The 24,846-nt window shown below is 45.2% G+C and overlaps 3 protein-coding genes across 6 annotated transcripts in view; all 3 read left to right on the top strand.

The window, feature by feature from the left end:
• Nucleotides 1-12: 12 nt before the first annotated feature.
• On the top strand, nt 13-6,460 carry snrnp40 (small nuclear ribonucleoprotein 40 (U5)). The gene is made up of 10 exons (XM_071368375.1): nt 13-273; nt 657-786; nt 4,327-4,420; nt 4,535-4,700; nt 4,996-5,118; nt 5,355-5,475; nt 5,658-5,740; nt 5,954-6,015; nt 6,112-6,215; nt 6,309-6,460. Exons 1-10 carry the CDS (start codon nt 160-162, stop codon nt 6,356-6,358), a joined length of 1,047 nt encoding a protein of 348 aa, XP_071224476.1. The 5' UTR covers nt 13-159; the 3' UTR covers nt 6,359-6,460.
• A 1,434-nt stretch (nt 6,461-7,894) lies between these two features.
• On the top strand, nt 7,895-12,901 carry nkain1 (sodium/potassium transporting ATPase interacting 1). Its single transcript, XM_071368373.1, has 8 exons — nt 7,895-8,075; nt 8,320-8,709; nt 9,446-9,583; nt 10,764-10,844; nt 10,998-11,195; nt 11,305-11,365; nt 11,482-11,563; nt 11,721-12,901. Exons 2-8 carry the CDS (start codon nt 8,656-8,658, stop codon nt 11,728-11,730), a joined length of 624 nt encoding a protein of 207 aa, XP_071224474.1. The 5' UTR covers nt 7,895-8,075; nt 8,320-8,655; the 3' UTR covers nt 11,731-12,901.
• Nucleotides 12,902-16,001: 3,100 nt separating this feature from the next.
• pum1 (pumilio RNA-binding family member 1) overlaps nt 16,002-24,846 on the top strand; it is a 36,815-nt gene continuing 27,970 nt past the window's right edge. Inside the window, exons 1-8 of one of the 4 annotated variants that reach the window (XM_071368372.1) lie at nt 16,002-16,183; nt 18,821-18,993; nt 19,165-19,287; nt 19,816-19,884; nt 20,161-20,263; nt 20,397-20,587; nt 20,888-21,060; nt 21,345-21,606. In XM_071368372.1, the coding sequence (XP_071224473.1) occupies nt 18,832-18,993; nt 19,165-19,287; nt 19,816-19,884; nt 20,161-20,263; nt 20,397-20,587; nt 20,888-21,060; nt 21,345-21,606 (1,083 nt within the window). In that variant the 5' untranslated portion in view covers nt 16,002-16,183; nt 18,821-18,831. Of the gene's footprint in view, nt 16,184-18,820; nt 18,994-19,164; nt 19,288-19,815; nt 19,885-20,157; nt 20,264-20,396; nt 20,588-20,887; nt 21,061-21,344; nt 21,607-24,846 lie in introns of all 4 variants that reach the window. The other 3 variants (XM_071368370.1, XM_071368371.1, XM_071368369.1) reach the window with 3 other exon arrangements.

The raw sequence follows: 24,846 nt of genomic DNA, 5'->3' as shown, positions 1-24,846 counted from the left end.
TAACAGAGGAGCGGTGAACCAATCAATCGCCCTGAGAACCGGAAGTACCTCAGACCGCTCTTCACTTCGTACTTGTTTCGAAAGCGGTTTGTTGAAAGAAGTTCATTCATTGAAGTCGATTTCTGTTATACACCATCGTGTTTATTGAGTTGTTAAACCATGATTGAGCCAAAGAAGAGACCGGGGGACATGGCTTTGGTTCCTGCCGGTGGAGTCAAGAGGCCCAGGACGGAGCTGATCGCCGCGGTACAGTCGCAACAGCTCGTGGCCATGGTAAGAAATGAGGGGGATATCAAAATACAACAAGGGGGAAGTTCAATTTCACTAGTTAGCTTCAAAGAGTTGTTAACTACCAATGTATTCAGTCTTTCAACTAGTAACAGGAAAATCACCTAAATTGCAGCTTTGATAAGCTGTGACTGAGATATGCACTTGTTTACTAGTAAAGGCTAACCAATGCATATACTGCTAGCAGAAAACTTATTTTGATAGCTAGATAGCAAGTAGAATTGTTTTACTTTATCAGCTAGTTTAATCAATACCAGGATTGTTAGTGGTATTGATTAAACTAGACAGTAACGCTCTGAGAATATTGTGTGCCTCTACCTGCCTGTCTGTGACGTGTGATATGATGATCTAACATGTCCCCTCTCCAGGGCCCTCCCCGCAGCTCCAGCCTGCAGGCTCCCATCATGCTAATGTTTGGCCATGAGGGAGAGGTCTACTGCTGCAAGTTCCATCCCAATGGAGCCACCTTGGCCTCCTCTGGCTATGACAGGCTCATCTGTGAGTGATATATATATATATTTTTTTTTAAGTGTGTGTGTATACATACAGTACCAGTCAAAAATTTGGACACACCTACCCATTCAAGGGTTTTGCTTTATTTATTTTTTACATTGTAGAATAATAGTGAAGACCTCAAAACTATGACATAAGACATGGAATAATGTAGTAACCAAAAAAGTGTTAAACAAATCCAAATATATTTTAGATTATTCAAAGTAGCCACCCTTTGCCTTGATGATAGCTTTGCACATTCTTGGCATTCTCTCAACCAGCTTCATGAGGAATGCTTTTCCAACAGTCTTGAAGGAGTTCCCACATACTGAGCACTTGTTGGCTGCTTTTCTTTCACTCCGCGGTCCAACTCATCCCAAACCATCTCAAATGGTTTGAGGTCGGGTGATTGTGGAGGCCAGGTCATCTGAACAGCACTCCATCACTCTCCTTGGTCGAACACAGCTTGGAGGTGTGTTTTGGGTCATTGTCCTGTTGAAAAACAAATGAGAGTCCGACTAAGCGCAAACCAGATGGGATGGCGTATCGCTGCAGAATGCTGTGGTAGCCATGCTGGTTAAGTGTGCCTTGAATTCAAAATAAAGCACCCCCACAGCATCACACCTCTTCCTCCGTGCTTCACGGTGGGAACCACACATGCAGAGATCATCCATTCACCTACTCTGCGTCTCACTAAGACGCAGCAGTTGGAACCAAAAATCTAAAATTTGGACTCATCGGACCAAAGGACAGGTTTCCACCGGTCTAATGTCCACTGCTCTTGTTTCTTCTCAAGTCTCTTCTTATTATTGGTGTCCTTTAGTCGTGGTTTCTTTGCAGCAGTTCGGACATGAAGGCCTGATTCACGCAGTCTCCTCTGAACAGTTGATGTCGAGATGTCTGTTACTTGAACTCCGTGAAGCATTTATTTTGGCTGCAATTTCTGAGGCTGGTAACTCTAATGAACTTATCCTCTGCAGCAGGAGTAACTCTGGGTCTTCCTTTCCTGTGGCGGTCCTCATGAGAGCCAGTTTCATCATAGCGCTTCATGGTTTTTGCGACTGCGCTTGAGGAAGCTTTCAAAGTTCTTGAAATTTTCCGGATTGACTGATCTTCGTGTCTTAAAGTAATGATGGACTGTCGTTTCTCTTTGCATATTTGAGCTGTTCTTGCCATAATATGAACTTGGTATTTTACCAAATAGGGCTATCTTCTGTATACCACCCCTACCATGTCACAACACAAATGATTGGCTAAAATGTATTAAGAAGGAAAGGAATTCCACAAAGTAACTTTTAACAAGGCACATGTGTTAATTGAAATGTATTCTAGGTGACTACCTCACGAAGCTGGTTGAGAGAATGCCAAGAGAGTGTGAAAAGCTGTCATCAAGGCAAAGGGTGGTGATTTGAAGAATTTCAAATATAAAATCTATTTTGATTTGTTTAACACTTTTTTTGGTTACTACATGATTCAATGTGTTATTTCATAGTTTTGATGTCTTCCCTATTCTACTATGTAGAAAATAGTTTAAAAAAATAAACAACTTGAATGCTGGTACTGTTTCTCACACACACACAGCGCATTTGGAAAGTATTCAGACCCCTTGACTTTCCCCCCATTTTGTTACATTACAGCCATATTCTGAAATTGATTAAATACATGTTTTCTGAAATACATAATAAATGTACATACGTTTTCAGACCCTTTCCTATGAGACTTGAAATTGAGCTCAGGTGCATCCTGTTTCCATTGATCATCCTTGATGTTTCTAGAACTTGATTGGAGTCCACCTGTGGCTCCCGTGTGGTGCTGTGGTCTAACACACTGCATCTAAGTGCTAGAGGCATCACTACAGACCCTGGTTCGATTCCAGGCTGTATCACAACCGTCCACGATTGGGTGTCCCATAGGGCGGCGCACAATTGGCCCAGCGTCGGCCGGTGTATGCCGTCATTGTAAATAAGAATTTGTTCTTAACTGACTTGCCTATTTTAAAGGTTAAATAAATATTCAATTGATTGGACATGATTTGGAAAGGCACACACATGGAAGGGGTGGTATACAGAAGATAGTCCTCAATGTCTATATAAGGTCCCACAGTTGACAGTTCATGTCAGAGCAAAAACCAAGCCATGAGGTTGAAGGAATTGTCCGTAGAGCTCCGAGACAGAATAGTGTCGAGACACAGATCTGGGGAAGGGTACCAAAAACATTCTGCAGCATTGAAGGTCCCCAAGAACACAGTGGCCTCCATCATTCTTAAATGGAAGAAGTTTAAAACCTCCAATACTCTGGCCGCCCGGCCAAACTGAGCAATTGGGGGAGAAGGGCTTTGGTGACCAAGAACCTGATGGTCACTCTGATAGAGGTCCTCTGTGGAGATGGGAGAACCTTCCAGAAGGACAACCATATCTGCAGCATTCCACCAATTAGGCCTTTATGGTAGAGTGGCAAGACGGAAGTCACTCCTCAGTAAAAGGCACATGACAGCCTGCTTGGAGTTTGCCCAAAGGCACCCGAAGGACTCTCAGACCATGAGAAACAAGATTCTCTGGTCTGTTGAAACCAAGATTGAACTCTTTGGCACGCCTGGAGGAAACCTGGCACCATCCCTATGGTTGAGACAGCATCATGCTGTGGGGATGTTTTTCAGCGGTAGGGACTGGGAGACTAGTCAGGCTCAAGGGAAAGATGAATGGCGCAAATTACAGAGAAATACTTGATGAAAACCTGCTCCAGAGCGCTCAGGACCTCAGACAACGACCCAAAGCACACAGCCAAGACAACGCAGGAGTGGCTTCGGGACAAGTCTTAATGTCATTGAGTGGCCCAGCCAGAGCCCGAACTTGAACCCGATCGAATATATCTGGAGAGACCTGAAAATAGCTGTGCAGCAATGCTCCCCATCCAATCTGACCACTTGAGAGGATCTGTCGAGAGGAATGTGTCACGAACCGGCTCGAAGCCAGGAACAAAAAGGGAGACAACATGGAGATAAGGAATAACAAACATATATTTAATAACTCAAGTAACCTATATACAATAAACATTGGTGTGAGTGGTTGCGTGCATAGATGTGATAATGAAGGGTGTTGAAAGGTGCCAATGAACACACAAAAATGCAACAACCAAAATCAAACAGTGTGTCTGCATGGAGAATCTCTTCAATGAATGGGGAAGAGGTGTGTTTATCCCGGGACACACCCAGGCCCAGGGGTGTCCCATTTCTCTGACGACCCTCCCGGCTCCGCCCACCAACATCCTATTAAGGAAAACGAGAGCAAAGAGAAAGAATACGGCAGACAGAGTGAGAGGGTCGTCACAAATGGGAGACACTCTCCAAATTGTCATTATGGGGTATTGTGTGTAGATTGAGGGATTTTTATTTGATCAATTTTTAGAAATAAGACTAACGTAACAATGTGGGAAAAGTCAAGGGGTCTGAATAGAAGGCACTGTGTGTGTGCGTGCGTACACACACACACAATACTCTGGCTCACTTGACTTAACTGGTGACACTCATCCATCTCCCTCTCTCTACAGTGATGTGGAATGTGTATGGGGACTGTGATAACTTTGCCACCCTGAAGGGACACAGTGGAGCTGTGATGGAGCTTCACTACAACACAGACGGCAGGTAGGATATACATTCACACACATGCACTCGCTCAGGTCTGGCAAAAACGTGATTTAGTTGTTGGGTCAATATCACGTGTGTTTAATGACCCTATCCGCACCTGTGTATGTGCAGCCTGCTGTTCAGTGCCAGTACAGATAAGACGGTGGGAGTGTGGGACAGTGAGACGGGTGAGAGAATCAAGCGTCTAAAAGGCCACACCTCCTTCGTTAACTCCTGCTACCCTGCTCGACGCGGACCCCAGCTCGTCTGTACCGGCAGTGACGACGGAACTGTCAGGGTAACCATGCCTACCACAGACTGCATTAATTAATCCAGTGTTCTTTAAACCTGGTTCTAGACAACTACTGTGTGTGCAGGCTTTAGGTCCATTCCAGCACTACTAACATGCCTGATTAACTGATCAAGTTCTCTTATGAGCAGTGTATTTATTGAATCAGGTGTGTTAACACTGAGCTGGAACTAAAGCCTACCCTGCGCAATCTTTCTGAGTGTTGGTTGAATGTTGTAAGTGGAGGACAACCGTAATTAGGATTTTGTTGTGCTTGTTAACAGTGTGTGCGTGTGTGTTGTAGCTGTGGGACATCCGTAAGAAGGGTGCGGTCCATACGTTCCAGAACACCTACCAGGTGTTGGCCGTCACATTCAACGACACCAGCGACCAGATCCTGTCTGGAGGCATCGACAATGACATCAAGGTACATGTGTGGGTTTTGATAGTGTGAAAGAAAGACCTGGGCCCATGTCCACAAAGTATCTCAGAGTAGGAGTGCTGATCTAAGATTAGTTTAGCCTTTTAGATCATAATGAAAAATATTATATGAACAGATCCTACATCAGCACTCCAACTCTGAGATGCTTTGTGGCTACGGGCCTGGATCCTACCAGAAGGCAAGGCTTCTGTGTCATACAGTGATCAACTCCGTGTGTGTAGGTGTGGGACCTGAGGCAGAATAAGCTGGTCTACAGTATGCATGGTCATGGTGATTCTATGACTGGACTTAGCCTGAGCTCAGAGGGGTCCTACCTCCTCTCCAACTCCATGGACAACACAGGTCAGTGGGTGTGTCATATTTAAAGATATGTGTGTTTGTGTGAGATACATTGTGTGTGTTTTTTATTGGTCACATACACATGTTTAGCACTTATGTCGGGTGTAGCGAAACGCTTGTGTTTCTATCGCCAACTGTGTGTTTACAGTACTTGATTATGTGTACAAATGTGTGTTGTCCTGCAGTGCGTATTTGGGACGTCCGTCCGTTCGCTCCCAAGGAGAGGTGTGTGAAGATATTCCAGGGGAACATTCACAATTTTGAGAAGGTAAATAAAATACCTTTGACCAGAGAGTATGAGATTCAAGTGTTTTGATTTTGGAACTGGACAAAGATTTTCAGTGTGAGTGTCAATATTTGTGCTCATATCATGTTTGATAAGCCTAGTGGCCTATCATGTTTGATAATGCCTATAGCATGGTTATGGCATGCTAATACACTCTGTATAGGTTTTGTTTATAATACATTGCTGTGTCTGCAGAACCTTCTGAGGTGTTCCTGGTCCGCTGACGGCAGCAAGATTGCAGCAGGCTCAGCCGATAGGTGAACGCACACACACACTCTCCGCAGTACAAAACCTCAACATAAATGCACCAATCCTCTCTTTTATGATCCTTTATAAGCTGTGTGTGTGTCCAGGTTTGTATATGTGTGGGACACCACGTCTCGTAGGATCCTGTACAAGCTGCCAGGCCATGCTGGGTCAGTCAACGAGGTCGCCTTCCACCCTGAGGAGCCTATTGGTGAGATGACTTTATCTGTCTGGCTATTCACACTCTCTCCCTCTCTATTGCTTTTTTTCTCTCTCTAATAGTTGTTTTTTAACTTTCCCACAGTCCTCTCTGGTGCCAGTGACAAGAGACTCTACATGGGAGAGATTCAGTAGGACTGTTTTGTGTGTGTGTGTGTGTGTGTGTGTGTGTGTGTGTGTGTGTGTGTGTGTGTGTGTGTGTGTGTGTGTGTGTGTGTGTGTGTGTGTGTGTGTGTGTGTGTGTGTGTGTGTGTGTGTGTGTGTGTGTGTGTGTGTGAGAGAGAGAAGGCAATTGTGTGTATGTTCTGCTCCATTGTGTGAATGATCAGTACTCTGTACTTTTATATGCTTCTGTTTATTTAATAATGAGACATTATTTTGAGTTTATAATTTCCAGTCACAACAACCAACACCTGTATTTTTTTGTATTTCTCTTAATAAACTACTTCCTGGAAAAATGTTCTTCCATTTCCTGTTCTTGTTGAAGCTGAATGTTTGTGTGTGTTATACATGTCTTTACTCTGAAACTATTAGTATGTAAGCCTGTCCTTTTGTTAAACTTTCACACTCTTAATAAACACAGCCATACAACCAAATAGGGGTTTAAATGGCCATAAGGTTAAATTGAGAGTTTTAGAATATTAAATCAAAATTTAGCAATCTTATCAAAGTAATAATTTTTTTAGATTTAGTTTATGCAAATGTATTTTAATTATTTAACCACTAGCTGCCTACCATTATAGAGCATGGTCCTAGATATTGTATTATTCTCACTCTTATTTCTGCCCAGTAATTCCGTTATTTTATTTATTCGCTGCTAGTCCTGTTTCTTTTGTCTCTGCTGAACGCCTCGCGCTCCACGGTTCCACTCCCCACAGGGCCGGTCCTATATGTTATGCCCCACCTGGACAACAGTTGTGATTGTCCAATCCATATTGTCCATTTTACTTCGACCTGTCCTGTTTTTAGGATATGTTTGTTACTTGATTGGGCGCCATTTAGGTTAGGCTATTTGATCGGAGATACCGGCATGATGTAAAATGTGTCTGTCTCATTACATTGTCATACATTTTATCTCTAGCCTATAGGCTACAGAAAAGGCCACATACTCGTTCTACCATATCCTATATCTGCTACATGATTTATGTTCATGTTTTTATTTGACGGAACGTTGACGGAGCGTCGCACTGATGTGTCTCCAACAGCACCCTGGAGAGGCTCGCTGGGAATGGACAAACAAAATATTTTACGCCCCTTCCTTTGACGGAATGGGAACTATTTATCACAGGGCAGCGTCAACTCTCACATAAAAAATCCCATATGCCAGTGGTTGAGATCAATTGTTTTGGGGTAGAATTATGTGTTGTTGGAAGTGCGTCTTGGTCAGTTTGATGAAGGCTGTATTTCTGAGTTAATCTTCACTCTGTCTAATGAGCTGACCAGCGGTGATTCCCCATGCAGTCTCCAGAATACAGGGGCCCATTTCGACTACTTTAAAATTGCATCCTTCCTCCCTCTCCTTTAGTTTATAATTTATTTGATGAAGTTTGAAGTTAATCTATTTAGTGGGTCACTAATTTACTTTCGCCAATCCCATCATGTCAAATCAGTGATCGCCATCAAGGAACACGGCCCAGTTCCTCATTTGAAATGAGGGGGGGCTTGCAATGTCCCCTCCTCGAACCCCCTTCTCGCGCCCACCCCAGCAGGCACCACCGATTGTTGACAAAGACACCGCGAGACAGAAGAGAGCCCTAGTCTTGGTTTTTAACATTACGCCATCAGAGGCCTACTGATAAACCGTCCGTTGACGGAGAACGGGAAAGAAGCGCAAACGTCTTGAAAACCAACCGTGAGTCACAATTACCGCTTTGTGTGTGTCGGTGCATGGCATATTTCATTTAGCCATCCCAGGCAGTTGGCCACCTCCATCGGCTCATTTCATTCCTCGCCCTCCCTTCCCGTGATATTCATTATCATATTATGCTAATGTATACCCGTTAACCCGCGAGACCTGCTCGGTTATGACAGCTTTCCGTCTTTCTTTGTGTCTGTCTGTGTGGTTATCGCCCCCTCCTTTCGCTACCAACCGGAAGGTGTGGCCGACTCGAGGCGATTCGTAATCGTTACTTAGTGGTCGGACCGCAGACCTCGCCGCGTGAAGAAGAGGACACCTTCGGCGAACCACAGCCACATTTACCTACCCACACCGACAGAATGATCACGGCGGGTTGGGATGGGTTGGTGTCGGTGTGATTAACGTATCTCAAGGAGTCTTCCGTACCTAGAAGAACCAAGAGGCCGGGATCCAGGCGAGATCTGGCCGGGCATGGTGTGATCTGAGTCGGGCAGCCAGTCTGGATCTGACCGGTGACCACCCGTCCTTTCCCCGGAGCCTTTGTGGCTCCAAGCCGCGTCCAGAGCACTCCAAGATGGGGAATTGTGACGGGAGATGCACGCTGGTGGCGATATGTTCACTGCAGCTGGTGAGTGTGTTGGGGTGAGATGAAATGTGATTGGGAGAATGAGAAAAGGTGTTGTTGACCATATTTTGACTATATCCCTATTCCTTTCCTCTTTCACTCAATGAATATGTGTGTAACTGAGAGGGAGTGCTGGTCTGACTGACCTGAAAGTGTTTCAAAACTACTAGCTGTGTGTGTCACATTATTGGTATTATTGGCAACCACACAGTGTGTGTGTGTGTGGTGATCACTGTATTCTGGGAGACCACGTGAAAAGGAACCCTTCAGCTTTTGAAAGTAACAGCAGGAAAACAAGGGAGCTGCCCCTCTCCTTTCCTCTCGCTGTCCTCCTGCTCTATCGGTCTCTAAACTTTAATTTCCAGTTTTTAATTTCTACTTTTATTTTCTGACTGTAATATTGTGTGTGGTGGTGTGCTATTGTTGGTGTGTGTGTGTGTTTATTTTTTTGTGATATATTGTGACAGTGGGCTCTTGGAATACAGCATATTTTCAGTCGTTTGGGGAGTTTATTAGTGGGTGTGTGGGGGGGTAGTCCCTCAGCTGGTGCTCCTGGCACCCTCAGCTGGTGCTCCTGGCAGTTTCCATGGAAACAACTGGCAGACTGGTGTGTGTGTGAGAAAGACAGTTGTTTCCTTATCTGTGTGTTTGCATGTGAAACTGTAACAATGTAATACCATGCCAATCCTCTAGAAGTACTGGTGGACTCTTTTAGTAGAAAATCCCTGTGTGTGTGTAGATGGCAGCACTACAGAGACAGGTGTTTGACTTCCTGGGCTACCAGTGGGCTCCTATCCTGGCCAACTTCCTCCACATCATGACCGTTATACTGGGGATCTTTGGAACCATGCAGTTCAGATCCCGCTACCTCATACTGGTGAGACATACATGCATGCATACACTATATATACAAAAGTACAAAATTAGTGAATTTGGCTATTTCAGCCACACCCGTTGCTGACAGGTGTATAAAACCGAGCACACAGCCATGCAATCTCCATAGACAAACATCGGCAGTAGAATGGCCCGTACTGAAGAGCTCAGTGACTTTCAACATACGGTGGCACTGTCATAGGATGCCACTTTTCCAAAAAGTCAGTTCGTCAAATTTCTGCCCAGCTACAGCTGTCCCGGGTCAACTGTAAGTGCTGTTATTGTGAAGTGGAAACATCTAGGAGCAACAACAGCTCACCCGCGAAGTGGTAGACCACACAAGCTCACAGAACGGGACCACCAAGTGCTGAAGCACGTAGTGCGTAAGAATCGTCTGTCCTCCGTTGCAGCACTCACTACCGAGTTCCAAACTGCCTCTGGAAGCAACGTCAGCACAAGAACTGTTTGTCAGGAGCTTCATGAAATAGTGGCAGAGCAGCCGCACACAAACCTAAGATCACCATGCACATGCCAAGCGTCGGCTGGAGTGGTGTAAAGCTCGCCGCCATTGGACTCTGGAGCAGTGGAAACGCGTTCTCTGGAGTGATGAATCACACTTCACAATCTGTCAGTCCAACGGACAAATCTGGGTTTAGCGGATGCCAGGAGAACACTACCTACCCGAATGCATAGAGCCAACTGTAAAGTTTTTAATAATGGTCTGGGGCTGTTTTTTATGGTTCGGGCTAGGCCCCTTAATTTCAGTGAAGGGAAATGTTAACGCTACAGCGTACATTGACAATCAAGACGATTCTGTGCTTCCAACTTTGCAACAGTTTGGAGAAGGCCCTTTCCTGTTTCAGCATGACAATGCCCTTGTTGAACACCTTTGGGATGAATTGGAACACCGACTGCGAGCCAGGCCTAATCGCCCAACATCATTGCCCAACCTCACTAATGCTCTTGTGGATGAATGGATGAATCCCCGCAGCAATGTTCCAACATCTAGTGGAGAGCCTTCCCAGAAGAGTGGAGTCTGTTACAGCAGCAAAGGGGGGACCACCTCTATATTAATGCCCATGATTATGGAATGAGATGTTCAATGAGCAGGTGTCCACATACTTTTGGTCATGTGTTTATTTAACACAAACGCACTAACCCCTTTTTGTCTCTGTGTCTGTCAGTATGCAGTGTGGTTGGTGCTGTGGGTGGGATGGAACTCCTTTATCATCTGTTTCTACCTGGAGGTGGGACACTTGTCTCAGGTAAGAGATGTGTGTTTGTTTATAGCATGTTGATCATGTGTGTTTATGTATTTAGAATGTGTTTATAACATTTGTGTGTTTATAGGGGCAATGCGGGAGTCCAACACTGGTGTTTTAAAATATATATATATGTGTGTGTGTGTGTGTGTGTAGGACAGGGACTTCCTGATGACTTTCAACACGTCGCTGCATCGGTCATGGTGGATGGAGCATGGCCCTGGTTGCCTAGTAACACCAGTGTTGGACTCCCGCATTGCCCCTGATGACCACCATGTCATCACCGTCTCCGGCTGTCTCCTTGACTACCAGTACATTGAGGTGTTGAGCTCCGCACTACAGGTCCTACTGGCTGTGAGTAACTCTCTCACACACACACACACACACACACACACACACACACACACACACACACACACACACACACACGATACTAACCTTATCCTGTCTATCTGTCCCTCAGCTATTTGGCATTGTGTATGCCTGCTACGTGAGCAAAGTCTTCCAGGATGACGAGGATAGCTGTGAGTGTTGCTCACCTTTCTTCCGTCGGTCTGAGTGTTCCGTCTGTCTGACTGTTCTGACTGTTCCATCTGCATCTGAGTGCTCTGTTCGCTTCTGATCTTTCTCCCTCTGTCAGTTGATTTCATTGGTGGCTTTGACTCCTATGGTTACCAGCCTCCTCAGAAGACCTCCCACCTTCAACTGCAGCCCCTCTACACGTAAGTAACCCCTGACCTCTAACCTTTCCTCCTTTACCTCGCAGTGATCCCTAACCCCCTAACCATTAGGGAGGGAATTGGTTCAACAAAAGAGATCTACTTTTTAGTGTGACCTTTTTAGTTTTCCCTTGGGACTGTATATCATTCTCTCTTTCAGTGCTGGGTAGGTGAAGGTGGCGCCCCTATTAGACAACACCTCAGCAGGGAAGCGGAGTCGCCATGGGAATAGAACATTCACTCTGTGTGTCACAGTACAACTGAACGATAGACTCACCTGTGTGTGTATGTGAAACCGTGTGTGTATGTGTTAACCAAGGGTAAACTGACTGACACCCCTGAGGTGAATGTACAGAGGGAGGAACCAGCAGTTCTAGGGGGAAGCAGGGGGAGATGGCGGGGAGACACTGGGCGTGGTCACATCCTAATGGACACTGAGGATATTGAGAGGACACTGCACCTACCGGCTCTCCACATTCCTGCGACCCAGTGTGTGTGTGTGGCGCTACAGGACTAGCTGGATGACCTCTGAACTATTGTGGATGGGGCCTCGAAGTCACATGGGGCACAGCTCTTCATGTTGTCGTTTTAGAATGTGATGATGTCGTAATAGAACAGTCGAATGTCGAATTCCAAGCTTGTCCCTAGTTCTGTTGTGACAGGGTGACTTTGTTTAAACACAATCACGGCAAAAATGGACTGGTTAGGGATTGGGCTTTAGTGTCTCTGGGTAAAGATTTTGGGGATTCTGTGCATGTACATATCCGGCTGATGAATGGTTGTTGTTTTTGTTTGGTGGTGAGGGGGTGATCGTGTAGCCACGTCCCTTTACATTTCACCTCTCACCTTTTAGACGACCCAGGGAGAATCTCAATTGCATACTTCTCGCATACTCTCCTCGCCTCCTTCTCAAAACCAATTGGAGGAGAATGTTCGAGGGGAGTGACCTCTGGCTTTCTCATCCAATGGGTTTTGAGAAGGAGGCGAGGAGAGAGATGATGTGAGGAGTAAGTAATTGAGATTCTCCCCCAATGTCCTCCTTGACTTTGGGGGAGAATGCGTCCTCCCTCACACCCTACTATCCTTCCTTCCGTTTATTCTCTCCTTACACTTCATTCACTCCCTCTTTCCTTCCCTCCATCCCTAAAGATACAGTATCACTGGTCTGACCTGATGATATTGATGAAAGGAATATATGAAGGACACTGATTTATTTCACCAACATACAATAGGTCTGGTCAGGGAGCGTTTCCAGGAAGGAAGAGAGGATAGGAGGGCTGTATTTCTGAAGTGGTTTACTTGGGTGAGACAGACGTGTGTGTGTGTGTGTGTGTGTGTGGGGGGGGGGGGGGAGACATTAAGGGGGGGGGGGGGTTGGAGAAATAAATAAACTTTCTAAATTAAATCAGTCTGGTGTTGTCTATACACAAACACACACACACCTGTATAAAATATCCCAGAAATGTTTCATTCACTCAAATTGTGAGCACAAATTTGTTTCCATTATTGTTAGTGAGCATTTCTCCTTTGCAAAGATATGCCACACCTGTCAGGTGGATGGATTATCAAGAAGCTGATTAAACAGCATGATCATTATACAGGTGTACCTTGTGCTGGGGACAATAAAAGGCCACTCTAAAATGTGCAGTTTTGTTGCACAATGCCACAGATGTCTCTAGTTTTGACGGAGTGTGCATTTGGCATGCTGACTGCAGGAATGTCCACCAGAGAATTGAAAGTTAATTTCTCCACCATAAGCCGCCTCCAATGTCTTTGTGAGGACTCACAACCGAAGACCACTTGTAACCACGCCAGACCAGGGTCTCCACATCCGGCTTCTTCACCTGCGGGCTCGTCTAAGACCAGCCACCTGGACAGCTGATGGAACCGTGGGTTTGCACAGCTGAAGAATTTCTGCACAAACTGTCAGAAACCGTTTTAGGGAAGCTCATCTGCATGCTTGTCGTCCTCACCAGGGTCTTGACTTGAATGCAGTTTGGAGTCTTAACAGACTTCAGTGGGCAAATGCTTACCTTCGATGGAAGTGTGCTCTTCACAGATGAATCCCGGTTTCAACTGTACCTGGCAGATGGCAGACAGTGTGTATGGCGTGGTGTAGGCGAGTGGTTTGCTTATGTCAATGTTGTGAACAGAGTGCCCCATGGTGGTGGTGGGGTTATGGTACGGGCAGGCATAAGCTACAGACAACGAACACAATTGCATTTTATCGATGTCAATTTGAATGCACAGAGCTACCGTGAAGAGATCCTGAGGCCCATTGTCATGCCATCACCTCATGTTTCAGCATGATAATGCACGGTCCCATGTGGCAAGGATCTGTACTCAATTCCTGGAAGCTGGAAATGTCACACTTCTTCCATGGCATGCATACTCATTAGACATGTCACCCATTGAGCACGTTTGGGATGCTCGGGATCGACACGTACTAAAGCGTGTTCCAGTTCCCGCCAATATCCAGCAACTTCGCACAGCCATTGAAGAGGAGTGGGACAACATTCCACAGGCCACAATCTACAGCCTGATCTACTCTATGCAAATGAGACGTGTTAAGAATGTGTTCTTAACTGACTTGCCTAGTTAAATAAAGGTTAAATAAATATAAATAAATGTGTTGCGCTGCATGAGGCAAATGGTGGTGGTCACACCAGATACTGACTGGTTTTCTGATCCATGCCCTTACCTTTTTTTTAAGGTATCTGTGACTAACAGATTTATATCTGTTTTCCCAGTCATATGAAATCCATAGATTAGGACCTAATGAATTTAAAATTAACTGATTTCTTTATATGAACTGTAAAATCGTTGAAATTGCTTTTATATTTTTGTTCAGTGTAGCATAATTTTCCATGATAGACCATGCATTTTTTGTTGCATATAGTCTCCTGAGGATTAATCTCCCACAAATGAAAAAAATAAATTATTTGGGATCTCAATTTACTGTTGAGAGTTAGAATAGTAGAATACACCAAGTGCAATTTCGAAATGTGGTTGTGCATCAGCAGTTTTTCTCTTATGTCAGTCACTGCAGCATACCACCCTGCATACCACTGCTGGCTTGCTTCTGAAGCTAAGCAGGGTTGGTCCTGGTCAGTCCCTGGATGGGAGACCAGGTGCTGCTGGAAGTGGTGTTGGAGGGCCAGTAGGAGGCACTCTTTCCTCTGGTCTAAACAAAGATCCCAATGCCCCAGGGCAGTGATTGGGGACACTGCTCTGTGTAGGGTGCCATCTTTCGGATGGGACGTTAAACGGGTGTCCTGACTCTCTGAGGTCATTAAAGATCCCATGGCACTTATCGTAAGAGTAGGGGTGTTAACCCCGGTGTCCTGGCTAAATTCCCAATCTGGCCCTCAACCATCACGGTCACCTAATAATCCCCAGTTTACAATTGGCTCATTCATCCCCCTTCTCTCCCCTGTAACTATTCCCCAGGTCGTTGCTGCAAATGAGAACGTGTTCTCAGTCAACTTACCTGGTAAAATAACAGTAAATAAAAAAAAATAAACTGACAGTCACTCAACTGGCCCATGTTAGCATTTTTTACATTTCATTTAGTCTAGCCAGCTATCTAACCTTGTAGCAATCATGGTCTAATTACCGACCAGGGGGACCCCATTGATTTTGTTAGTCACTCTCACTCAGATATCATATTAACAACTTCAAAGATTTCTCTCCACCCTATGGCAAAATGCATAGAATTGCAGGAAATTAGCTCTAAATCTATGCAGCAAAACGTTTCAGTTGCCCCACTCTTGAGTGAAAACTCCCATTTTAAAATGTATTTTCTGCAATTTTACACATTTTGTTATGACTTATTTCATGTTAACATGATATCTGACTAAGAATGACTACCAAAATCAATAAAACCACATTATGCCACTTGCCTGTAACCGACCCTGACTGTTGCCCCTCATGATAAGTTCAGGGTTTTTGTGGGCACCACACCATCAGGTGCCCATCCCTGGTTTACTTTATTCTAGTGACAGTGACACACTAGACTAGCTTCACTATTGAATTGTAATTTATTTGGTTGTAACAGGCTACGCCCTACTTTTCACTATGGCTGTTGGTTGGTTTACATTCCACCAGTCTAGCAGAGCATCCAGATCCAGCCTCGTGAACACCCTCTGGGCCTGTGTGTCTCAGCACGTTGCGGTGGCTGCGGCTGGACTCCATCCATTACGGTCATTGTCCGCTGAACATGCTGTACCAACCGGAATAGCAGTATGTTTATTATAGGGGAACATCAGCCCCAGGGATCTGGGACTGGGAATAAACTGTCCACACTTACCTAACCAGTGTTTTTGAGAGACCACGATACTTAATTATTAGTATATTTATTAGTTTATTTTTAGGTTATTATTGTATTTTTGTCGATTGTGTGATAGAATACATCATGTCATCAAAGCCACATAACAAAGGACTGGCAGTGGTGAAACGGTTGGCGCAATGAACCGCACGCGCTCTCGCCATCTTCCGTTCCCATGATGCAGCGCGTCAGCCTGTCTCTGTGTCCCTCCGAGCCGCCATGTTGTCGGAGTGAAAGCCTGGAAGTCTGGAAAGAGAACCGGGGCTGAAATCTGCGACCATCTGCCCTCTCCGCCTGTAAGTAGCCCTCTCCCGTGGGTACAGAAACCCTCTAGCCGCATCAAACCACACATCGCCCGGTGTATTGTCTTTACCGGACCGGAACGAGAGTTCTGGGTGTTATTTTAACGTCTGTGTTGCCGCCTCCCTCTCTTGCCTCCTCCGGTTGTGTTGCTGTCTTCCGCTCTGGCCAGACAGCTCAGGCCTTTGTTAGCTAGCTTATATCCGCGTCATGGAGACAGCGCTCTTCTCGTGCCCCTCCTGGTACTAGTAACGGGTCACCGGTGTGTGCGATCCAGAGAGGAGGTGTCGGAGCCGGGTTTGGCCAGTGTCGGACTAGGCTGAACAGGTCTCTGGCTTGGAGGCCGTGTTTTGTTGGTAAATGGGTAACGTTAGCTAGTTACTGGAACCAGTTCCGTGGTTGGCATGCGACTTTAGCTAGTAACGTTATTCGGCTAGCGAACACTTCCTTACACAGAGAACATAGTTAACTAGACTATATGTCAAAACCAGACGAACTCATGTGCTTACGTCCATTTATGTCTAAATGGCGTCATTGTTTTGTTTAGTTAGCTAGTTGGATGTTGTGCCTCAGCGACTGACAGCTAACGCTAGCTAGCTGGCACACAAAGCTACGTTCCGCTTTTGTTGTGGCACGGGTGGACAGGACAGTAGATCGCGGTGATAATCGATCCCTGGTATTAAATAATGATTAACCCAGTTATAGCCAACAATGCCTATTTCCGGGTGGCGAACATAACGACTCGAGCGTGATGAACAAGAGACTGTGTGCTACTGATTTCCGGGTGTTTCCAGATAGGTAACTAATGTTACATGTCTAACATGGCATAAACCGCTGTTGTCTGCTTGCATGGAATAACATACTTTAATGCTATTTTCATGCAATACAGACTGGGGGTATTTTTATTTAAAGTGGCTGTCTTGAAGCGTTGTCTGGATGGCAGGACCTAGCTTGCTGGCTAGCTAACGATACCTGCAGAGGGGGGCGTGTTTGTTACGGTATAGCTCAATGCATGGAGGCGTCTGCTCATTGTCGTGTGTCTGTGGTTGATAGGTGTGTGTACACTTCGGAGCCATGATGGTGTGTGTGTGAGGTAGAGAGGAGTTTTGCGATTTGACAGATTCAGGCTGTATTTCCCAAGACTTCTCTTCCTCTCCATCTGTGTATCAGTACGAGGCCTTATGATTCAGAGGTTGATGCGGTTCAATGATAAATAAAACATGTAGACAGAAACAGACCACCTGGTTGTCTAGATAGAAAATACCTTACCACTAAACACACTCCTCGCCTGTTGAGTGGGTGGAATCCACATCACCTGGGGTGTAGGCTGTTGGAAACCATGTTCTCCAAGTGGAAAAATTGAGGTATGTCCCTCGCTGTTTGGTTGTTTGCTTCCATTTGGTTCCTAGAGTAAACAGTAAACGGTTCGGTCTGTTGCAAAACGTTTTGCAACGGTCTGCAATTGATGAATACACCACTGGCTGGGCCGCGTTCAGCAGGACACAATGTTGTGGAATGTTGCAGATGTCTTAAGTACAACTGACGCATGTTAGAAAAGCATGTTTGTGCTACAGAATATATTCCTATAGGAACATTGCACAACCCTGTAGAAAATGTTCCTATGGTCTACTGATCAAGACAAGTGATGCCCTTAAAACAGTTGAACATAAGTAGGCTCACATATCCAAGCCATCATGTATAAGAAACAGGCGTGCCTCCTGAAATATGACAATGCAAGCATTTGCTGTAGAATCATGTGGAGTAAACAGTATCAGAATGAGTTTCTGTCTAACATGTCATGTAGGCCACATAAGATGAAATACACCAAACTTCTAATGTTACCCACCTACGATACCTATTTATCTTTAGAGTGGGGGTGTCAATCTCATTATATAGAGGGCCTAGTGTCTGCTGGTTTTTCCTTTCAATTAAGATCTAGACAACCAGGTGAGGGGAGTTCCTTAGTAATCAATTACCTTAATTAATCAATCAAAAGTACAATTGAAGAAAGAGAACCTGAAGACACTTGCCCCTCCATGGAATAAGTTTGACAAGCGGTTTAGATCATCTATTACTACTGAAAGGGAATGGGCAAGTGGTGATGTCAGGCTTCAGATCCATTTCAAACTCTTGTCTGTCAGTTAAATCGAACATGGAAATCCCCCACACGAGTCATGAATTGACTGAAAGTATTGTCGAGATGGAATTTGACCCCAGCTTAGCGTGTGTGTTATTTATTTATGACACTATGTGGGTGATTTGCAAAATGCTGGGTATGAAAAATAGGTTTTCTCCAACCCCAGTTGTTGCTTACCTGATTCACCGTATCAACCATTTGATTTGATTTGAACCAGATAATTAATAGAATCGGATGTGTTAGATTAGGGTTGGAGTGAATATCTATTGGACGGCAGCTCTCTACAGGGTTGGGGAGCCCTGACTTAGAATATGTTGTAACTTATGTTCTGCAAGTTGACTCCACTGGCTGGTGGACATAAATGTTGATTCATTCCAGTCCCTGCAAATGTGTATGTGTGTTCCAGATTGTGTTGAAAGGAGTGTAGCTCGTGTGTGTATTGGAGGTGTGTGTGTCACTAACGGTGTATGTGTGTGTGTCTCCCTCTTCTCCCCAGGCCTTGGTGGAATGAGCAGTGTGTGTGTGTTGAAGGGTAAAGCAGTGCTCTGGCAGGACTCATTCAGCCCCCACCTCAGAACTTCAACTCCCAGCATGCCCGTGGTGCTGAGCAGCGGAGGACACGCCCCCCCGGCCGGACAAACCCCACATGCCCCGTCCCCTAGCCAACAGGTAAAGGTGGAGACGGATACAACTGCATATAGTCGGTAGACACCAACACAAACATGTCTCCTATTTATACATTACATGTCACACAGACTGACAGACGCGCAGACAAATCCATAGTTTTTGGTGCAAAACTGTCGGGGGCGGAGGCGTTAGCTAAGTGTGCCTGTGTCGCAGGGCGTGGCGGGTGCCGGTCGGTCTCAGGATGATGCCATGGTGGATTACTTCTTCCAGCGGCAGCACGGAGAGCAGCCTGGGAAACACCGCTGGCCCATTGGGGATAACATCCACGACAGCCAGGTACTAGGTGTGTGTGTGTGTGTGTGTGTGTGTGTGTGTGTGTGTGTGTGTGTGTGTGTGTGTGTGTGTGTGTGTGTGTGTGTGTGTGTGTGTGTAAAATCAGAAAATGGTCTGGGTTAATGTGTGCGAGTGTATACCCTTAGTCTTTACTGACCGTCTCTATCTGTTGCTCTGTGTATGTGTAACCTTGCCTCTCAGTTGGGGTGATTATGTGTGTGGTACTCTAACATTGTCTGTCTGTAGATGTTTGTTGCTCTACCTTGTCTCTCTGTTGGGATGTGTGTGTTACTCTAAACTGGTGTCTGTCCGTAGGTGTGTGGGTTACTCTAAACTTGTCTCTGTCTGTAGGTGTGTGTGTTACTCTAAACTTGTCTCTGTCTGTAGGTGTGTGTGTTACTCTAAACTTGTCTCTGTCTGTAGGTGTGTGTGTTACTCTAAACTTGTCTCTGTCTGTAGGTGTGTGTGTTACTCTAAACTTGTCTCTGTCTGTAGGTGTGTGTGTTACTCTAAACTTGTCTCTGTCTGTAGGTCCGGTCGATGGATGAGCTGAACCATGACTTCCAGGCCCTGGCTCTAGAGGGGCGTGCCATGGGAGAGGTAAGGGGTCAGGTGTTAGAGGTCAAGTAGTTTGAGGACTGTAGACACAGCTTACCAAAGGCCATGTGGTGGTAGGAAGACTGAAGCCCAGAATAGTGTCCTGTCATACAGCACATCCTGCTGCTGTAGGAATCTTCAGCATTGTAATGTTAGCTAGCAGTTATCTTGGTAGTTATTTAGCGAAGACACTGAGGAAAATATCCTTACACTTCATATTTCTCTTTCCGTTTCTCTCGCTGTCCCTTTCCATGTTTCGCTCCTGTCTTTCTACAGCAGCTTCTGACAGGTAAGAAGTTTTGGGAGAGTGATGAAGCGGGGAAAGATGGACCAAAAGGGATCTTTCTGGACCAGTGGAGGGACAGCGCGTGGGGGGCCACAGGTAAGACAGAGGGTGGGCCCAGTCCCAGGATTAAAACACCAATGGGTCAACACACCAAAGTCTCAGTGCCCAGCATAATGTGTGCGTGTTTGGAGACTGGCGGTAGAACGCTCTCTAATTTCCCTTCCCCCAGACCACTCGGTATCTCAGCCAATCATGGTGTCCCGTCGGCCTGGCGGTGGGTTCCATAGCGGCGGGGAAGTGGGCGGGTCAGTGATGTCACCGCGGTCAGAGAGTGGGGGTTTAGGAGTCAGTATGGTAGAGTACGTCCTCTCCTCCTCTCCCGCCGAAAAACTGGACTCCTGCCTACGCAAGGGACCCTACGTAAGTATCCTAAACTCGTTTCACTATCATTCATCTATCACTATAACCAACTCACTCACTTTTATCACTGACAGCCTGGACTCCTGCGCTAGGTTCTATTGCATATATAGTCTTGTTTAGCACTCCATCTTACTGGTTCATTCCTTTCTGCACTCCTCTATTGATCTCATACTCTGATCAATAAAGTGACAGTGATACAGTGATAAATATCTCAATCACAATGTTCTCAATCTGTCCATCCATCGACTTTTACATCTCTATCCCTCTCTCTCTCTCTTTCTCTCGCTCTCTCTCTGACAGGGTCCGAGGGATGGAGAGGTGGAGGACGAGAAAAGGGAGAAACCAAAGGCCGTGTTTGAAGTAGAGAAACTCAAGGAGATGACGGAGGGAGAGGGTGATGTCATCAGTGATGTCATTAACCCTAATGGGCTCCCTGTGCAGAATGGCCTGGACGTGGACGTCAAAGAGTACAGGTACACACACACACACACACACACACACACACACACACACACACACACACACACCGGCATACACACACACCAGCATACACACATTCACTCACACCGGCGCACACACACACATTCACTCACACCAGCATACACACATTCACTCACACCAGCATACACACATTCACTCACACTGGCACACACACGCACATTCACTCAGTCACACCAGCATACACACATTCTCTCACACCGGCATACACACACACACATCTCACCATGTTCTCTCCTGCTCTCTTCCCTCTCTTTAGTCGTCAAGGCCAGATGCCGCCTGCGGTGACAGACACTGACATGATGGGTGGTGTAGGGGGGTGTGTAGGAGGGGAGGGTATGGTCCCCATGGGAGGAGGCGGGGGTCCCAAACCCCAAGAGGACTTCTCTGGTGTGGAACAGGGTGTTACCATGGATACCATGGAGTCTGTGATGGAGCCTCTGCAGTTTGACTACAACTCCCAGATGGCCATGGACTCACAGCCCACCGTGGGGCTGTTTGACTACAGCAACCAACAACAGGTCTGTGTGTGTGTGTGTGTGGTGTGTGTGTGTGTGTGTGTGTGTGGGTATGATGATGACCACCACCACCATGGACTCCTGGACTACTGCAGCCGACTTTGGGCTGCGGATGTTTTTATTTGTTGGACAGGAGACTGTTAAACACCAGGAAATCAGCTCCCAAGTCATTTTAATTTTTGAAATCTGTTCCCATGTATTCCTACGTATAATACAGAGACACGTGATCATATTCAAATGTAAGCACGGTTTGAAATTATTGTTTTAGTCAAATTTTGTATCTCTGGTCTTGCGGTCAATTTGCAGTCTACAAATGATTTGTAATTAAGTTTCCGCCCTCGGCCATCCACTCAAGAAAAAATAATCCCGCAGTTTAATCTAGTTGATAATCCCTGGTGTATATACTCAAATCAAATAATATTTTATTTGTTGCTACACATATTTTGTGTGTGAACAGCAGTAGTTATATAGGGCCGAGCGGGTGTTGTATATGGCCAATATACCACGGCTAAGGGCTGTTCTTAAGCATGACGCAACACGGAGTGCCTGGTTACAGCCCTTGGCCATGGTACATTGGCCATATACCACAACCCCCTGAGGTGCCTTATTGCTATTATAACCTGGTTACCAACATAATTAGAGCAGTAAAAATAAATGCTTTGTCATACCCGCGGTATACGGTCTCATTTGACACTGCTGTCAGCCAATCAGCATTCAGGGCTCGAACCACCCAGTTTATAAACTAGAACAGCCCTTAGCCGTGGTATATTAGCCATCATGCCTTATTGCTTAAATACATCATATGAAGTGGGTAAAGCAGTATGTAAACATAATTAAAGTGACCAGTGTTCAATGACTAAATAGGGAAGCACTCTCTAAGGTACAGGGTTGAGTACTGCGTGTGAGCAGACTGTGTATGTATGTACACTACCAGTCAAAAGTATTAGAACACCTACTTGTTCAAGGGTTTTTCTTTATTTGTACTATTTCTACATTGCATAATAATATTGAAGACCTCAAAACTATGAAATATCACCAAAAAAGTGTTAAACAAATCAAAATATATTTTATATTTGAGATTCTTCAAATAGCCACCCTTTGCCTTGATGACAGCATTGCACACTCTTGTTATTCTCTCAACCAGCTTCACCTGGAATGCTTTTCCAACAGTCCTGATGGAGTTCCCACATATGCTGAGCACTTGTTGGCTGCTTTTCCTTCACTCTGCGGTCCGACTCATCCCAAACCATCTCAATTTGGTTGAGGTCGGAGGATTATGAAAGCCAGGTCATCTGATGCAGCACTCCATCACTCTCCTTCTTGGTCAAATAGCCCTTACACAGCCTGGAGGGGTGTTGGGTCATTGTCCTGTTGAAAAAGAAATTATAGTCCCACTAAGCCCAAACCGGATGGGATGGTGTATTGCTGCAGAATGCTTTGGTAGCCATGCTGGTTAAGTGTGCCTTGAATTCTAAATAAATCACAGACGGTGTCAACAGCAAAGCACCATCACACTTCTTCCTCCATGCTTCACGGTGGGAAATACACATGCAGTGATCATGCGTTCAGCTACTCTGCGTCTCACAGAAGACACGGCCGTTGGAACCAAAAATCTCACATTTGGACTCATCAGACCAAAGGAAAGATTTCCACTGGTCTAATGTCCATTGCTCGTGTTTCTTGGCTCAAGCAAGTCTCTTCTTCTTATTGGTGTCCTTTTAGTAGTGATTTCTTTGTAGCAATCATCTGATACAGCTCTCCATCACTCTCCTTGGTTAAATAGGCCTTACACAGCCGCAAACCAGATGGGATGGCGTATCACTGCAGAATGCTGTGATAGCCATGCTGGTTAAGTGTGCCTTGAATTGTAAGTAAATTACAGACAGGGTCACCAGCAAAGCACACCGACACCATCACACCACCTCCATGCTTCACAGTGGGAACCACACACGCAAGATCATCCGTTAACCTACCCTGCATCTCACAAAATACACAGCTGTAAAATTTGGACTCATCAGACCAAAGAAAAGATTTCCACTGGTCTAATGTCCATTGCTCGTGTTTCTTTGCCCAATAAAGTCTCTTCTTATTGGTGTCCTTTAGTAGTGGTTTCTTTGCAGCATTTAGACCATGAAGGCCTGATTCACGCAGTCTCCTCTGAACAGTTGATGTCGAGATGTCTGTTACTTGAACTCTGAAGCATTCATTTGGGCTGCAATCTGAGGTGCAGTTAACTAATGAACTTATCCTCTGCAGCAGATTTAACTCTGGGTCTTCCTTTCCTGTGGCGCTCCTCATGAGAGCCAGATTCATCATAGCGCTTGATGGTTTCTGCGACTGCACTTGAAGAAACTTTCAAAGTTCTTGACATTTTCTGTATTGACTGACCTAATGATGGACTGTCGTTTCTCTTTGCTTATTTGAGCTGTTCTTGCCATAATATGGACTTGGTCTTTTACCAAATAGGGCTCTCTTCTTTATACCACCCCTACCATGTCACAACACAACTGATTGGCTCAAACGTATTAAGAAGGAAAGAAATTCCACAAATTAACTTTTAACAAGGCACACCTGTTAATTGAAATGCATTCCATGTGACTACCTCATGAAGCTGGTTGAGAGAATGTGAAGTGTGCAATGCTGTCATCATTTGAAGAATCTCAAATATAAAATATATTTTGATTTGTTCAACACTTTTTTTGGTTACAACATTTAAAAACTTTTATTTAACTAGGCAAGTCAGCTAATTAAGAACAAATTCTTATTTACAATGACGGCCTACTGGGGGAACAGTGGGTTTAACTGCCTTGTTCAGTGGCAGAACGACAGATTTTTACCTTGTCAGCTCGGGGATTCGATCTGGCAACCTTCCGGTTACTAGTCCTACGCTGTGTTATTTCATAGTTTTGATGTCTTCACTATTATTCTACAATGTAGAAAATAGTCAAAATGAAGAAAAACCCTGAAATTAGGTGTTCTAATACTTTTGACAAGGTAGTTTGGAAAGAAAAGCAATTTTATTTATTTTGTCCATTAAAATAACATCAAATTAATCAGAAATACAGTGTAGACATTGTTAATGTTGTAAATGACTATTGTAGCTGGAAATGGCTGATTTTTAATGGAATATCTACATCGGCGTACAGAGGACTATTATCAGAAACCATCTCTTCTGTGTTCCAATGGCACGTTGTGTTAGCTAATCCAAGTTTATCATTTTAAAAGCCTAATTGATCATTAGAA

This window comes from Salvelinus alpinus, chromosome 26 (assembly GCF_045679555.1).
Source record: "Salvelinus alpinus chromosome 26, SLU_Salpinus.1, whole genome shotgun sequence".
Lineage (NCBI taxonomy): Eukaryota > Metazoa > Chordata > Actinopteri > Salmoniformes > Salmonidae > Salvelinus > Salvelinus alpinus.
This window is presented reverse-complemented; position numbering and strand designations above follow the sequence as displayed.